The sequence below is a fragment of the Canis lupus genome, chromosome 26, assembly GCF_003254725.2.
Source record: "Canis lupus dingo isolate Sandy chromosome 26, ASM325472v2, whole genome shotgun sequence".
NCBI classification, from domain to species: Eukaryota; Metazoa; Chordata; class Mammalia; order Carnivora; family Canidae; genus Canis; species Canis lupus.
The window spans coordinates 36,308,877-36,326,578 of NC_064268.1; the positions used below are offsets into that span (position 1 = coordinate 36,308,877).

The 17,702-nt window shown below is 39.8% G+C and overlaps 1 protein-coding gene across 2 annotated transcripts in view; it reads left to right on the forward strand.

The window, feature by feature from the left end:
• A1CF (APOBEC1 complementation factor) overlaps positions 1 to 17,702 on the forward strand; it is an 82,671-nt gene that overhangs the window by 28,525 nt on the left and 36,444 nt on the right. For both annotated transcript variants that reach the window (XM_025441439.3, XM_025441440.3), the window contains exons 3-4: positions 13,026 to 13,160; positions 15,317 to 15,447. In XM_025441439.3, coding sequence (XP_025297224.1) covers positions 13,026 to 13,160; positions 15,317 to 15,447 — 266 coding nt within the window. The remainder of the gene's footprint in view (positions 1 to 13,025; positions 13,161 to 15,316; positions 15,448 to 17,702) is intronic.

A 17,702-nucleotide genomic window follows, 5' to 3' on the forward strand; every position in this document is an offset into this window, starting at 1 on the left:
AAAAAGCAACCGCCTCTCCTTCTCACCAACATCAAAGCAGGAGAATCCATTGCTCTCACCATTGGGAATTTCAAGACTGAAACACCACACCAGCCTAATGTGTTCCCAAATACAGGGAATGCCTATCAAGCTCTCTGAGTGATTTCCTTATTTCTGCTGCCTCAGGTAAACTGAGATGCACCTCACAATTCCTCTCACTTGGTGGAAATTAGGATCCACAATTCACCACCATTCATCATTTAGATGAACTCCAAAAACTCCTCTCAAATTCCTCCATTGCTTTCCTAAACTCAAGGATAGGGAGCGGGGAGGAGGTGTTCAGTCAAGAATGTTAAGCAATTATAGCAGCTTCTTGCTACCTTCTCATCCTGCTTGGTGGTCCAGGGGTTTGGTTTCATATCCAAACCAGAGGCCAAAAAGAGTCCCATCCATCTTAAAGTCCCATTGCAAACAAAATAGTATTTGGCCATTAAGTGATCATTAAAAAAAAAAACAACAACAACTCTGCAGGACAGAGAACTGTAATATATTATTATAGCTATGTACAAAGCTTACAAATAGTATATTTTTTAAAGACTCACATAGCAGTGGAGATAATTTTACAAACCAAACACTAGGAGTTAAGAACATTTGCACTATAGAGGAAGAGAAACCAATAGGACTATTTTACTTTCATAATTAAAAATGTTTCCCAATAAAATAGCCCCAAAAATATATGATCGATCTGCATATTACTTTGAACTTATATATTCAATTACATTCAGAAAATGTTAATAATGAAACCACAAGTTAATAGCAACTAAGTAATAGTAAACATTTAGTGGGCACCTCTATTCTAACTAGTTTGTATAAATTCATTCATTTAATCCTTACAACAACACCAATCATCTCCAGTTTCCAGATAAGAAAAACAAGGCACAAGGAGGTTAGGTACCTTGCCCAGGATTTACAGGCTATAATTACACTGCTACTGGCCAGAACTTCCAGCAAGATTTACAAAACTAAGAGCTATTAAAGTACGATCTTTATGATTGAAATTTTAGAGATTAGCATGACAGGACATGCAAAAAAATATTTTGTGAGCCTAAACTTTTAACAGGATTCACTTTGAGTAGCACTATCTCTTTGCTACCAGAATGACTAATTGGGAAATGACTAATTCAGAAATTCTTCCATAATGTAAAACCTAGAATTCTAAAACCTAGCTATCCAGATCTAATGCCTCTAATCAAGATCTAAATACATAAACTGACTCAATCATTTTGAATGAATTGAAAAAATCCTCCTGATTCGGCTGCAGAGTACAGGAAGTCACCCAAGACTTCAAATTGGAGACCTGTGGGTTAGCCTGCTCTTTGCCACAGGCAAGTTGTATGATCTTCAACGTGTACCTTAATCCCTCTCACCCTTAATTTCCAGAATACTGGCAAGGTCCTACCCCCACTCTACTAGTCATGGTGTTGCAATCCTGGTATCTGCTCAATCTAGTCTCTGGTCAGCAGCCTGGATTAACTGGCTCGAAGAGAAGAGCACATGGGAGGTACAGCCCCAGTGTTTGGGGATTTAGGGGAGACTCTTCAGCCTTTTCCATACATACATCAGCCTTCAAAAAAGAGGGCAGCATCAGGTTTCCTTTTTAAAATATCTCTGCAGCACATATACTAAAAAATCTCTGCACAAAAAGTTAAAGAAACATCTTAAGACAATTCAGGGAGCATACCCATAAAAAGACCATTTAAAATTTTATGGTATTTGCTAAATTAGGTTTTTTTTTTTTTAATTAGGTTTTGAAGGATCTATTTTTGTTGGATCTTCACAGCCTCTGAGATTGAACATGAATACTTGCAAAACAAGAATTCGAAAACCAGAGAGTAACTCATTTGTGCTCTCTTATCACTAGCAGGACAAATACAGCCGTCAAAAATAGAATTTTGCAGGTTACTTAATAACGTGAGCCAGTTTTATATGCCAACTGATGCAACACTTGGTGCCTGTGAGGGTTTGAATTATTTAAAATATATATATATACCACCAAGTACATCTTTGGATATTGATAGCTGGAAATTTTCCGAAGTACCTTGGAGAATAAAAGCAAGTTAATGCCATACCCTGTGTTTAGTCGACACTCAATAAATAATGATAAAAAGTGTGTAATGTTGACAAGTTAAACCTTCAGCTTCATACTTGCATCAGCGCCACATAGCCATATTTTGGAAGGAAGTATGCTGCGATATTACTTTGTCAACAGTCTTTGTCTCCAGACAATGGAATTGTGTGTGGTGCTTTTTTCCCCCAACTTTTTCATTCTTAACTGAACTTGCCAGGTTTCCTAAAACAAATATGGTTTTGAGAGTCAAAGAGAAAAAATCAGATTATGCTAATCCTTTCTCCAAGAATGCGTTAATGATGTGGGTCATAGGCTCTGACCTATGATGATCATTCCATCTGGAATTTTCTCCTTAATGCCAGAAAAACACATTTTCATAGATGAGCATTTTCAAAAAACTTCCCACCCAAAGTGTGATGAGTTTACATCAATTTTAATTCTAGTAAAACTAAAACTAGAAATATATTTAATAAAGATCACCCTCAAGTAGTCCAAATATTTTTAAAAGTAGGATACTTTGTCACGTTATTTTAAAATATTTATCATATGTATCATGTATTTACCATACTTACATATTATTTCTAAATAATTTAAAATATGGTGTGTATTAGCACTGTTGTCCCATTACCCTGATAATTTTCTAAAAATCACTATGACACAAAGTTTTATGAAGTATGACAGTCCCGTTGTCTTTAGTATGCATAAAGGATTTTTTATTTTTCTGTTTTGTTTCTTTAGTCCCTCTTATTGAAGACAATGTGTTAGTGGAAAGCCTTGGGATTATAGAAGTATAAGATGTAGCATCTGCCTTAAAATGCATACAAAGTAGTTGGGATGAAAGTGAGTTTATCCAAAATTAAAAATGGTGACATAAGACCCATTAAGTGAGCAATACAGCTGTGAGTGCCCCCTTTCTGTATGGAACCATAAAACTGACCATGCCCTGACCTAATGAGTGGAGACAAATATTTAGACATAAGGATGTCTATCAGAATGGAATTTATAATGTCAAACATTAGATATATCCTAAAGGTCCAATAAAATATTATTCATCACATAAAATATGGTCACCTTCCTATTTCTCAATTATATAGACACTGTAGAACTAGAATTTCAAAGAAAGACATAGAGAGACATCCAAACAAGAATGTTCACCTAAAAATGGGAATGTAAAACTGTATATAGCTTCTAGATAATATTCTGAGAAATTCTTTACACACAGTAAAACTACTGGAAAATAATAAAACATAATTACTGATTAGAGTGTTTTTTCTTGCTTGATGCTCTTTTTTCCCAAACTTTCTATAATGAGTATGGACTATTTTTATTATAAGGGAAAAAACATCTCATGAAGTGGAAACTGTTCTTAAGTGGCATTCAGTCGGCAGTCAAAAAATTGGGAAACTTTCATGGAGAAAACCTCATTACTGAAGGTACAGGACAGGTCCCTGGTCTTTGAAAGGCTGGTCTTTCAAATCTTTGTAATGATTTGACATTTGCTTAATATTGATATCGTTCAACCTGTTCATTCCGCAGTCAGAAAACAAGCCCCAGGGTTATACAATTCAGTAGAGACACAAGCCGGAGGCCAACCAAGGGAGCCAGGACTCCAATTTGGCCACTGCAGGTTTTTATTGACTGCAGGCTACAAGTAATTTTTCTCTTTTTCAAAGAGTTGTCTTTTAACAAGCCAAAAATATCAACTACCTGGCCCTTTACAGAAAAAAGTTTGCTGACCTCGACTCTAGTGCTTACGCTAGTACTTTGTTTGAGAAGCTAATCCACAGTTTCTAATGCAAAGTCCCCACAGCATGAATGAGGGTTTAAACTCCCTTCTAGAAGCAGGTACTGCCCTCTTGGTTCCAACCGCTCCTGCAGCTCAAGCCTGAGCCCTCATTCACTCAGCCCTCCGCTGACTCCACAAAGAGGGACACGGTTCCTGCCTTCATGAAGATTGTCCTCAAGGGGAGGCAGAAAATAATCTAGTAAAGGAACCCCAAAAATCCCAGCTCATGGTCAGTGCCATGAGTATCATAAATCGGGTGGTGTGACAGAGAAAGCAGGTGACCCTTTTCAAGCAAGAGGACACTGATGCTGGCACTTGGAGGACGAGCACAAAAAATGAACCCTCTAAGGAGTCAGAGACAAAACAGTGTCCGTAGCAGAGGTGGCCACCTGGGCGGTACGCGTAACAGAATTATTTCTAAGGTGCACAGCATTTTTGAGTAGTAAAGACATTAGTATATCTTAATTTTGAAGACCCAGTAAGATTCCACCAGATAAATAAGAGAAATGAGTGGGCTCCATCCTCCCCCTTCTTCTATTAATCAGCCTTGAGGCTGGGATCCAGGGAACGGTTCCCTCAGCGAGAAACAAAATACAGCTTAATTCCCACCCCTCAAACTCTGCTTGCTGTGCATGTTCTCTTATGTGGAATTTCAATACGACCACAGATTTTAATTAGAGTTTGCTTATCTCCTCAACAAATATGTGCAAGTCATAAGGCAGAAAGGATAGTGCTAGATCCATATGCATGGAATTAGGATACCACCCTTCTCCTAGGGGTGCCCCAGATTAACTCCCTTCATCTCTCTGGTTTTGTACAAAGGGCTTCAATCATTTTACTTGGGGAGTTCTCAAGCTGCAATTTGTTTCTTATGAATAATGCAATGAAAATATGCCACTTAGCGTCCCAGTGTTTACAACCGGCTTCATCTAGATGAGCACAGTGAGAAGCAGATGAAAGAACACTGTGGCATCGACATTCTTTTCCATCCACCTGCACAAAAATCCTAGGAGCAGAAATAGGAGTTTGACTTCATGGTAAAATATAGCTTCCCAAGTCCTACTTTTACTTCCATTGCCTGATAGCACCTGCTCACGTCCCTGCTAGCGAAGGACTTCAGTCATTCACCAAGTGTGTTGACATTAATTCTTTAAATAGGTAGACTAAGCATGAGAACAGGATGGGGCCTGTAGGTCATCACAGACACGTGTTTCCCTCAGCTTATCAGCCCAGCCACCCACAGACCAGCTTTAAAACTCCTAAGAAGCCTTTGCTTCTACTAGCCTGGAATGCCAAAGCATGGCGTGGAAGACTCCAAATGAAGGAACAGCTCTGTGACCCTTTTTGTGGAAAATGTAGGCCTGTGGGCCTGACAGGTGACTGGAAATTCAGGATCCCAAGAAATAGAAATGTATTCCCGAAGCTATTTCTCCTCAAACAGCCTAGTAGAGAATTGGTTATAGATGAGCTCTTCCGTGGAAGGTTCAAAATGTTTGCACACTCTGAGAGCATTTTCCCCTCAACGAGAAGCACGCAGGGTTTTCCATTTAAAAATAGGTGGGAGCTTCATGACTCAGGCATATAGAAGCAAGGACAGCTCTCGGGGGCTGTGGAGTTTGCTTGCAGGCAAAGTCAGCATTTCTGAAATTGCTATTTAATACTGATCAAAATAAGTATTAAGCATTATCCAAATAAGTCTTTTTAGTAATGAACCAAATATAAGTGACTCTTCCTCTTCAGAACCTAAAACCCTCCCATGGGATTCAAAGCTAGCTAGCTAACATAGGCGAGGACAAAAACAGTCGGATCGCAATGCTACCCAATCGTGAGATTTGCACAGGATTTCAGCAGTTGTGCTTCTTTTTAACATCGTGTCAGAGGTGCAAGAGAGAGAGAGAGAGAGTAGAGAGGATGCTGAACGGGACAATGGCATCACATTAAATCACTTTGAATCTCAGAGTAAGAATTATTCTATGGCTGACCCTTGAACAGTGGGGGTTGGGGTGCCGACCCAGCCCCCACAGTTCAAAACTCTGCCTGTTAACTTTTGACCCCCCCAAAACCAGAATCACTATTAGCCCACTGCCGACCAGAAGCCTCACTGATAACAAGCACAGCTGATTAGCACACAGTTAGTATGTTGTATTATATATCCTGCCTTCCTACAATAAAGCCAGAGAGACGCTAAGAAAATCCTAAGAGAAAATATTTTTACAGCTCTGTTAAAAAAACAAAAAACAAAAAAATGCACGTAAATGGGCCTGTAGAGTTCAAATATGTGTTGTTCAAGGATCAACAGCATTTTGGATTCTCTTTCAAAACTTGTGATAAGAAAAGTTAGTTGTGGGAGGAAGGTCTTGAACACCTCCCCAGCCCCTGCCCAGCTTCTTAAACACAGAGAACGGGACACGGGCTTAGAGGTTTTAGGAGGCAACAAGCCTAGCTGGAAGGCGGTCACGATTTCTCGCTTTGCAATTGTTTTTATAGTCACCTTCCAGGCGTGGGAAAGGATCCTGATACTGTGCTTATAAGAATGATTTATATTTTATATAGATATAGATATCTTTAAGAAAGGAAATCAGTGCAAAGAAAGTCAATTAGTAATAGAACAGGTGTCAAGCAGACCTATGCAACCGGAGAACACATTGATTTTTAAAATCCCTACAACATTCCCTTTTTTTTTTTTTTTTTTTTTTTTTTGACAACATTCCCTTTTTAAGGGTCCTTTTTGACTAACTCATGAAACGGTCTCTGAACATCTTCCTGCCATCAACTGTGGGGGGAAGGGCAGCCTCCCTTTCACAAGCGTCTGACCCCCTTACATTGAGACCTTTGCTATTATAACCCGGTCAGCCCCGTCCCTCTATAAACCAAGACTTTAAAGTCAGGAAAGGCTAAGCACCTTGCCAAATCCCTCAGCTTGTCAGAACCTAAAACTCATGGGGGATTTGGTTAGGAGAATAATCACTGCATAAAATCCTCTCATGCTAAAAAAAACAAGTGCATTAGGTAGAATTCTTCTGGGCCTATGTTGAGAACATAGGACAGTAGGACAGGACAGGAGGGCAATCACCCAAACCAACGTTCTTCTTCTGCACGGGGGCAAATGTCTTCATTTGTATGTGGACAGCTTTATATAATTTAACCAGATTTCCATCTACTATTACATTACTCAACTCAAAAAGGCAAATTTTATCTATAATAAAAAGTTGGATGGGCCTCTTGAATAAATTACATGTGCTGAAAGGTAAAAGTCCCAAATGGATAAAGGAGTCACCAAAGCTTTCACCCAGTTATTTCTGGGATGGAATGGAGAGGCCATGAACACTGCAGGAGTGTGTCAACACACACACACACGCAGAGCCAAAAGGGAGCGTGAACACGGCAAATCTGGTCTCATGCAAATAGGTGCTGTGCGGTTCCTCGTAAGGTGGACTTCATTGCAAAATGGGAATGCAGGGTCTTAGAAGTGAGTTGGCATTTCACTCTTCCTCTTTTGTAAAAAACAGGCACACTCCAAAAAGTGTTTCTGATTTTGAATTTTGTGTCAGGATACCCTTGAATCTAATATTCCCATGCATTGGTCAAAAACGAGTATTATGAAAAGCTTTACGAAAGATAAGCTACACTTAAGGCTGTTTGCTTTTGAATACTTCAAATAGTGAGATACTGAATTCCGAAAGAGTAGTTTGCAGCACATAATGCTTTAAGGGAAAGGGCACGTATTACAGATTATTAAATGCATCATCTGATATCATAAATTAGTTCTGCCTCTGTAAGACAGTGAACAACCTGAGATGCTATTAGGAATATTTTGCTAGGGAATAGGGTTTCAGTTGTCAGCTTTCCAAAGTGAAATGAGAACATGATTCTTAATTTGCTGAAAGTCATTTTCATGGAAGAACCACATTGAACATTTCTTTCCTTAAGATCAAATGTAAGGGCTCTGTGGAGAGTGAAACAAATAATTGTCAAGAGCCAAATCTACATGCACTTTTCTTTGTGATTTTTGCTATAAACACATGCCACCAATAATACGATTCAGAATCCATTAAATCAGCTATTTCTATTCAAGTTAATTCTAAAGGTAAACTTTTTCTCGCTTACAGAAGCGGAAAAGCCACAGGTTTTATATGGTAGTTACATGTTTTCTAATGTAATAAAATGCGTACCTATTAAGATAAACCAATGGCCTATAAACCACCTAATATCTCACACACTGTACTTTCAGAAACACTAAACTATATCAGGATAAACCTAAATTTATATTTACCTATTATGTTCATGCTTTAGCTTTTCCTTCCTAGTTTCCAGATGTAGTCTCACATCTCTATAAATTTTAACATCCTATTTACTCAGCCTTTATACCACGATTATTATTGTTCCTCCTATTTTTAGAAAAATAATACCTAACATGCCTATTGGCTATGCTTTGTAAGTGCTGTAAAAAATAGAGCTAGTAAGGGTAAGGTCAAATTCCACAGCATATAAGTTAGAGAAACTCTGTTTTTTAAAATTTCCCAGCCTAAAATAGAGGTGGCCAACCTGAGGTCACTGATCTTATGATGTGAAGGTGAATGAATAATACGCAAGATAGATCATTATCTTCAGAATTAACAAAATGAGTGTTCCCCAGAGCACTGTCTGTTGGCCTCATGGGACAAAACGTTTCTTAGCAGACCAACGGTAAAATCACATCTAAGAGGACCCTTTTGGTTCATCTAAGTACTCTTAGATTTGCCCTGAAGTCTATGACACATGAGATCTATAGGTGGTATATAGGGGGAATAGAAATAATGTCTAATAAAGAACTTTATCCAATCTCACAAATCAATAACTGGGAAAACATGGTATTAAGTCACAAACTTCAAAAGACACAGTCCTGACACACATTCTCAATACACAGACATTGGCTGTTGAAAACAGTCTCCAAGAGTCTGGCCACAGAACCAATGTCCTGGGCATGGCCCTGGTGCTCGCCATGCTTGCAAAGGCGACAGATGCCACCGAGCACAAGTGGATTGTCCAGCACCCAAGCTAAGAGGAACAGAAATAAATAGAAACATAGCTGGTTGGAAAATGGCAACAGAGCATCTGAAAGCAGTTTAAGAAGGGAATGTACACAACTTCTTCCCCTTGGCAAGAAAAAACAAAGGACCAAAGAGAACCACAAAGTGGATTACAGATAATTTCCGAAGAGTCATTCAAGGAATGGAAATTACTGCTCAGGAAACTTAAGAGAACCAGACTGTATAGGGGTTTATTAATTAATCTCCTCCCAGGTTATAGATGGGCTCACTTAGAGGAGACAACAAACCATGTGGTCTCCATGTTTGGAGAAAGTAAAAAGTAGGCACAGCACAACACAAAGAATTATGAGACTCATAAGCCTGAGAAAAATGCCATCATGACTTTGGATGGCACGTGCGCCAGGAAATTCACCGCACTGGGAATCAGAGGACCTTCAGTCTAGTGTCATGCAACAAATTAAACCAGTGTGACTGCAGGCAAGTCACATGATATCTCTGGTCTCAGTTTCCTTATCTGCAAAATGAGCGTACTGGGTTAATATATGAACCAAAGAAAAGTATTAATACAAGCGTAGGCTTGGGATTCAGATTTTGTCTTTGTTACTTACAGTTTAAGTGACTTTGACTCAGTCTATGCCTTGGATTCCTCATCTATAAAATGAATAGTATCATCCCCACAGCTTTGTTGAGGAGATTGAATGAGTTAATACATCAAAAGGCCCTGAGTCAATTAGAATTAACTGTTGTGGATTTTTGGGTTTTTGTTTGTTTGTTTGTTTTTGCTGCTGTTACTATTACATGTAAGTAACAGAAGTCCACTCTGGCCGATTATGCAGAAAAGGAGTTCATTGAATGTTTGTGGAAACTTTAATTTGGAGAATTAGATTTAAGAGTAAGTGTTCAGGAGAGTTTTGAAGGTTTTTAGGAAACCACATTGCAAATCAGGAATGATAAGAAAATGTATCATGGGGTGCTCAACACTGAAGTTTGCACCGTTATGATTTCTGCACCAGCACTCAATTTTACTTTATTGCAACCATCACTATCCGAGCTGCAAAAGAAGCTGGAATAGCAAGTATTTGGCCTTTTTTAACTCTTGTAGAAAAATGCGATTTGGCTCAGATTCCCTGGATGTATAAAAAGGTCAGATGCCCGGTGGCCAAAATGAACTCAGTCCATTTGGTCTCATGCTAAGATTTATTGCTTACAATCATTTATGGAAGTTTGGGTGGTTTGATTCATCATCAAGAAGATGGTGTACATCATTTCTTAAAGACTCTATGATCCCATAGTGAATGGCTTAAAATATCTGTGCCAGAGGGACTTTCAAATACTCTTGATATATAAACTGAGTTACTAGGTAGGCGTAGGATCCAGTATGTGACTTACACCCACTGGATTTATAGTTAGAATTACGACCGCAATGTTTAATTTACATAGTTGAAAGTTTCTATCTATTTATGTGCTAGGAGAGGGAGTAAATGGTTTCCAAGTCTTTGATTAGAAAAATAAAAGTTCCCAAAGTTTAACGAACATTCTCTCACGAGAAACAAAAACCTATATTCTTCCTCTCTGAGCTATTAATACATGTGTGCTACTAGGGGAATGCATCCCACGAGAAGGACATCAGCCAGGAGGGGAAAGAACCATTATAACTGGGCTTTATCTATTTTAAACTCCTCAACTATAAAAACAGGGCCAGAAATACTAGCACTCCAGCTCCCAACTGTCCTTTCTGAGTAATGGACAGCTATTCTAATTCCATGACTAACGCCCAGCACTGTCTTAAATTGGCCTGGGCTGCCACCACTGGTGCATTCCAAGCCCAGTGGGCGGTTCGTAGAGCAGATTTCCCCCGTGAGTGGACTTCAGGGCGTCTCTGAACCAGCCAGACTCTGTAATCCCAAAAAAATACCCTTGGGGAATTTTTGTCAAGTGTTTATAGAAACCACAGAAAGACAATTAATTAGCTTTCCTGCCCAATCTTCTTGGCTCATAAGCAGAAGATCCTCCTATTAACGGGATGCGCACAAAAGAGTTCGGTGATATTTTTAGCAATTTTACCAAGAAAGAAAGTTGAAGGGAAAATTCAAAAGGTCAGTCTGTTGGTTGCCTATTTACTTTGAAACTATCAGACAAAGCCTGTCAAATCAGAAATTCTGGAATAGCTGCTTTAGTATTATGGGATGAAAATTTGTTTTTTTCAAACTGAAGAATAAAAATACTACCAAATTTATACACATTTATTCCAGTGATCCATTGAGTAGATTTCTAGACCTCTAGACATTTAGCATACAGAAATGGCCTCAGAGGGGTCGTCATCAACAAAATGGTCAGGGTCAGACAAAGCAGGTGGATTTTTAGTTCGGCAATAGAAATATCCCCCCTGATAAGCAACGGACATCAACTATGTCCTTCCAAAACGTGTGTAATAGAATGATTGGAAATTGGAAAGGATTTTAAATGCAGCAGAGAGTTGCATGCAATTTAATGGCATGATCTTTTTTTTTTTTTTCCTGAATGAGTATGTAAAGGTATGGATCTGTTATAAACAATTAGGCTTCCATATAACAAGGCAGATGTGGGGATTAAACTGATGGTCTCTGAAACCAGACTGCCTGGGTTCAAATCCTGGCTTTGCCTCTTCCCAACTACGTGACCTCAGCAAATTACTTAATCCCTTTGGGCTTCAGGGTTTTCTGTAAAGTGAGAACAGCAGTAGTCTTTAATCCGTTGAACAGTGACAGCAGTGTCTGGCGAGTGGTAAATGTACAGGTTTTGGTGAGAAAATAAGTAACTAGAACTTTTAATATATCTTTGAAAATATCAACTTCATGTTTTTCAGAAAATTCTTGGTTGAGATAGATCTCATTGAATCCTTAAGACATTTTTCTTCCCCTGGAAGAATAAAACATTTTATTTCTCAGTGGTACAAAAGTTATCAGTTGCTGCTAGATGATTCCGCAAGAATATAGGGGGAAGAAAAAATGCAAGAGCTCTTGAGGCAAATATTAAAATATTTAGTGAAATAAGTAAACACCCAGTTGTTTGGAGGCAAAAAAAATAATTGAGATCGAATACCTTTCTGACACCTTTTTTTTAGTTTAAAGCAATATGATATAAATTAGGAATAAAAAAATGATCACAACTCTCCAGTTGTGACATAATTTACACTGTGAACCAAAAGCCTTTGTGCTAATACTTCTAAAATAATTGAAAAAGTCCCAAGTTGCTGTATATAAAGATTTAACAGTGAAACTGGAAGCTGCTCTATCTTTGATTTTAAACAAACTATCATATAAAACAATGTCTTTAAACAACTAACGTATGACTTTTAAGAATACACATAGAAAAGCAAACAAATTTAATTTCAAGTCCCTCACTGGCTACCCCTAACAGGAGCCAGTCCACTTCTTCAGATGTTCATCTTCACAATGTTTCTATTTAGGGGCTCACATGGCCTTGCTTGGCACATGAGACAGCCCAAATCCAGGGGGCCAAGAAGAGAACTAGAAGCTATTGACTGCATATCACATGCCTAGAACAGTGCCATGCATATTTGATGTATCATCTCCTTTAATCAAAAAGCCAATACTATCTCCTCTTTGATTATGATAATACTGAGGGATCTAAGAAATTAAGTCATTTGCCCAAAGCCCCAAAGCTAGTGAGTCATGGAGCCAGGCAGCCCAGCTCCAGAGCTCTTACTGACGCCCCACAGAGACTCCATGTTACAGCAGGGCCCTGGATTCACAGCACAGTCAGAGCCTCTGATAATCAGGCTTTGGTGAGTTTGAATGACAGTAATTAATCTGTCCAGCACTTTTCACAACACTTCTCACAAGCAAGTTGCTGAAGCACGGAGCATGGTATTAAAATCCCAATAAAATAAATAAATAAATAAATAAATAAATAAATAAATAAATAAAAATAAAATAAAATCCCCATAAAGGAGAACTTGATTTTATCCTCTGACCAGTTCACTATTACCTGTCAATGATAAATAGGTTCCTTATCATGATCATGAAAATAATTGAGGAACTTGAACTAAAGGTTTTATTGTTTTCTTCTCTGCCTCATACAATCCACCTGGAATTTGCAGGAAAATGGACAAAGAAAATATGGCGGCCCTCCACCGGGCTGGGATGCTGCACCCCCAGAAAGAGGCTGTGAAATTTTTATTGGAAAACTTCCCCGAGACCTTTTTGAGGATGAACTTATACCACTATGTGAAAAAGTGAGTCCAGAATTTAATATCTTTTCTTATCTTTCAAGGGAAAAATATTGCACACTTTGTTTAGCACTCATTCTTCTTGGTCGGTGGTGGCTTCTCTTCCAATTGCCATTCCTCAACATGGATAGGGCCAAACCCTTCCTGTTAGTGGCTGTCCCCTTATTGTCACTATAACAGGAAGACGTAGCTCTTCCTGTTATTTGACAGCTTGAACTACTGCTGCTGCTAACTTTCAAATTCTGATCCTTGATCTGTAGAGATGCACTGAGTTTGAGGCAAGATCCCATTCGATAATAATACAACAACCTCTCCAGAATAAGACATTGCTCCAACTTGACCTCTTAATTTGGCTTCCTAAAGCGTACTACGTTCCCATTCAAAGAGCGTGTGTGTGTGTTTGTCATGGCTCAAAGGTGTACCTAGACACTGACTCAGAATGAAATTTCCTTCCACAGGTTTGAATTTGTCTGCCCTAGTGCATCAATAAGATTAATAATGTGCTTTGTCAAAGTCATTATGTAATTAAGGAACATGTCCTTAGTTGTAATTCCAAGTCGCATATGGTCACTAAACCCAAAGTTACAGGGAGAACAGAAAATTAAAATTTATTTTCAATATTTTACCAAGCTGTGTTTCAACGACCACATTCCTGGAAAATTTAGAAAAATTCTAGTCTGGCTATTTCTTTCCCTAAATGCCAAAATCAGTTGTGTGTATGTGTATAACTCAGCCTCAGATTCAGAACTGCTCCTAATTTTATATGAATGATATCACTTGGCACATGCACAAATTATAAGGATTTAATCCTTTAAGAATTTTATATACTGAACTTGAAAATGAGCACCAAGAAACACCTGAAACAGATGAAGCATGCTTGAACTCTTTCTGAATGAGCCCGGGATAGATAAACGTCCACCACTGAGTACCCTGGGGTGGGGGAGGCTGGGTCAGGAGGTAACCAATCACTGAGGTAATAGCACACATTTAATAACACCTCTTCTCCCTGCATATGCCTCTCCTATCTATTAGGGCCACTCATCCTACAGCGGCCAGCAAGAATAAATTATTGAGTCTGGATTGCTGGAGAGCATTTGGGGTAACAGGAAGGAACAGTACGTAGGCAAAACAAAAGAGCTGGAGTCAGAGGGATAGAATGAGTGCCCGCCTTCTGTGGAGGTCCGGACCTTGGGCTGGTTATGTAAAACTAGCATCTACCTTCAGCCTACAGATAAAAAAAAATATAATAAAAAATTAAATAAAATAAAATAAATTAAATAAAACAAGAATCTCCAGATCATCCTCTGAAACACATCTTCCCTTTGCATCTTGAGGTCATGGTGGGATAAAACTAAGAAATCAGTTAGCAAGGTTCCAAGTGAGCATCCTGGGTCTTTGTTTTAAATATCAGTGGTAGAGTATGACTAAATCTAGATTAAACTACAGAAACTTGAGAGGCCAAGGGAGAAGGCAAGGACTAATCTATCAAGAAACCGTGCTTCTGGGGCAGCCCGGGTGGCTCAGCGGTTTAGCACCGCCTTTGGCCCAGGGCGTGATCCTGGAGACCCGGGATCGAGTCCCACGTCAGGGTCCCAGCATGGAGCATGTTTGTGTCTCTGCCTCTTTCTCTCTCTCTCGAATAAATTGTAAAGAAGAAACAGAAAAAAAAAAAGAAAAAAAGAAATTGTGCTTCTGATGATAAACTCATTTTTAGGTCCCAAGGACAGCTGATGATAAACTCATTTTTAGGTCCCAAGGACAGCGGATAAATCCACAGATAATTGTGTGATGAAAGGCCATTTGCACTTTACGGGATGAGCACTGGGTGTTATTCTGTAGGTTGGCAAATTGAACACCAATAAAAAATAAATTTATTATTAAAAAAAAAGGAAAGGCCATTTGCTCTGTCGAAAACATATTCTGTGAAGTCAAGCTGAAATGCATTTGTATGCGCTTTCTTTATTTAACTTGACTTTGCCCATGAGTCAGATAACAGATCTGAACCCAGCATGAAAATATGCAAACCATTCCCCACAGGATGCAAATGCCAAATATGGCAGAGATAAGACTTCAGAAAACAGTGTGTATGTGTGTGTGTGTGTGTGTTTTCATTTGGAAGTACAAATGGACAAACATGGATTCTCTCTTTCTTTTACTTGTAGATTGGTAAAATTTATGAAATGAGAATGATGATGGATTTTAATGGCAACAATAGAGGGTATGCATTTGTAACTTTCTCAAATAGACAGGAAGCCAAGGATGCAATCAAGCAACTTAACAACTACGAAATTAGGTAAGATCTACCTCTTGTGGTTAAAAAAGTGAAGCAGACAATGCGCCTGTATCTGTTCTTCCATCAAACTTATCTAATACAGTCTATGCAAAAGACAGCCAGACTGGACATTTAAAAAAAAAAAAAAAAGGAGTCTTTTCCTTGGTAAAAATCAATTTGATAAAATGTTTATTTAATGTCAACATTGCCTAAGGTACCAAGCTAAGTTTTGTGAAATGCTCAAAGAAACAAAAATCATTAATTCATCTGTTGCACGAATGTGCGTGTGATGGGCACTGTTCAAAATATTGGAAATTTCAAGATGCCTTTTCCTATCTTCGTCGTAAGCAAATGGAGATAGAAGATTTTTTAGGACTATGAAAATCATGAGGACTCTAAAAGAAGCAAATGAGACCAACAAAAAGCAGAACCAGACCTGTAAATACAGGGAACAACCTGATGGTTGCCAGAGGGGGGAGGAGGAGGGCTAGACAAAATGGGTGAAGGGGAGAGGGAGACACAGCCTCCAGTTATGGGGTAAGTCACCGGGACGAATGGCACAGCACAGGGCATGAATCAAGGGTATTGTAATAGTGCTGTACGGTGCTGAGCAGAGGAAAATAGAGAAGCGGAATCACTGTGAAATGAATGTCACGTTGTGTGTCAGCTACACTTAAAAAAAAAATTAAGAATAAAAAAAGAAAACCACCTGTGAGGAGGTGGCCACTCTAACTTGGTGCATTTAAGAAAACAGTCTCCAGGGGCACCTGGGTGGCTCCACGGTGGAGAATCTGCCTTCGGCCCAGGCCGTGACCCCGGGGTCCTGGGATCGAGTCCCGCATCCAGCTCCCCGCAGGGAGCCTGCTTCTCCCTCGGCCTGTGTCTCTGCCTCTCTCATGAATAAATAAATAAAATCTTTTTTGAAAAGAAAAAAAAATACTCTCCAGGAAAGTACAATTTTACCTGAGACTTGAAAGCAAAGAGCCAGCCAGGACGGCCAGGTCTGGAGGAGGATTATTCCGGAGAATAAGAACAGCAAGTGCCAAGTCCCCCAAACGAGAACAAGCTCAATGTGTTGGAGAACAAAGCCGAGGAGGTAGAAACAGAGAGGAGACCTGAGGGCAGCGTCGTCTGAGAGCCTTATGCTCCATGATTCAAGATCTGCCTTCTGCTCTGATAAAAAGGGAAAACATTCCATTAGATTCGTGTGTTTTTTGTTTTTGTTTTTTTAGATTCATGCTTTTTAAAACAGAACTCTGGCTGTTGGATGCAGCATGGACTGTAGCAGGGAAGCCAGAGGGAAAGCGGGGAGTAGTCTAGGTCTAGACAAGGGATTGCAGCAGGTGCACAGGGGCTGGTGGTGCAGGTGCCGCAGGGGTCGGGCCTGGGGTCCGGCCCGGAGGTTGAACAGACAAGACCGGCTAAACATTGGATTTAGAGAGTGTGAGCGGTGTTAGAACTCAGGGAGGAAGGCGAGGATGTTGGTCCCAGCATCTGTGGATGAGGCGGTGCCCTTGAGGTGGGAAGACCGGAGGAATAGCCGGGACGTGGGGAGCTCGGTTTGGGGGAAGTCACAGTTGAGATTCGCATGAGACTTCCCCGGGGGAGCTGTTGAAGAGGGGACGGCGTGTACGATGTCAGAGCCAGGAGAGAGGTCGCAGGGCCAGCCAGACTTGGATGATATTGCAAATCATGGGACCAGTGGAAGCTTCCAGGGCATAATTGACCCTGTGCAGTCAATTAACTGGATTTTATCAACTGGAAACGGGGCCAACGTATGAAATTGCCTGAGTCCTACAAGCTTCACCTACGGACGGAATTGTCCTAAATCATCTCTCAAAGGAAGCCCTGAGCCCCCTGGAAGAGAGACCCGTACAGCGGTTGAAAAGCAACAGCTTTGGGGTCGGACAGGCTTCACCCAAGTGCCGGCGAGTGGCTTTACCTCCCCGAGCCTCAGTGTCCTCATCCCGAAAGTGGGGCTACCACTAGGACGCACGTCAGAGCGGTGATGGGGGGATACTATAGACTTTTAGACGTTTATCCCGGCGTCTGGAGCACAGTAATGGGTCGAAGAATGATGGACCTCTTACATATTAGCACATTCAGCAATTCTAAGAAATAATTTTCATATGTTTCTGCGTCTCAAAACTGATGTCATCCTCAGCGTGAATACAGAGGGCTTCCCTGCCATTTATTTCCTCTCACTCCCTCAAGGCCCTAAATAAGTCCTGCATTATTGTCCTTAGAATTCTGTAAACCAGTTACTGGGTCATGTT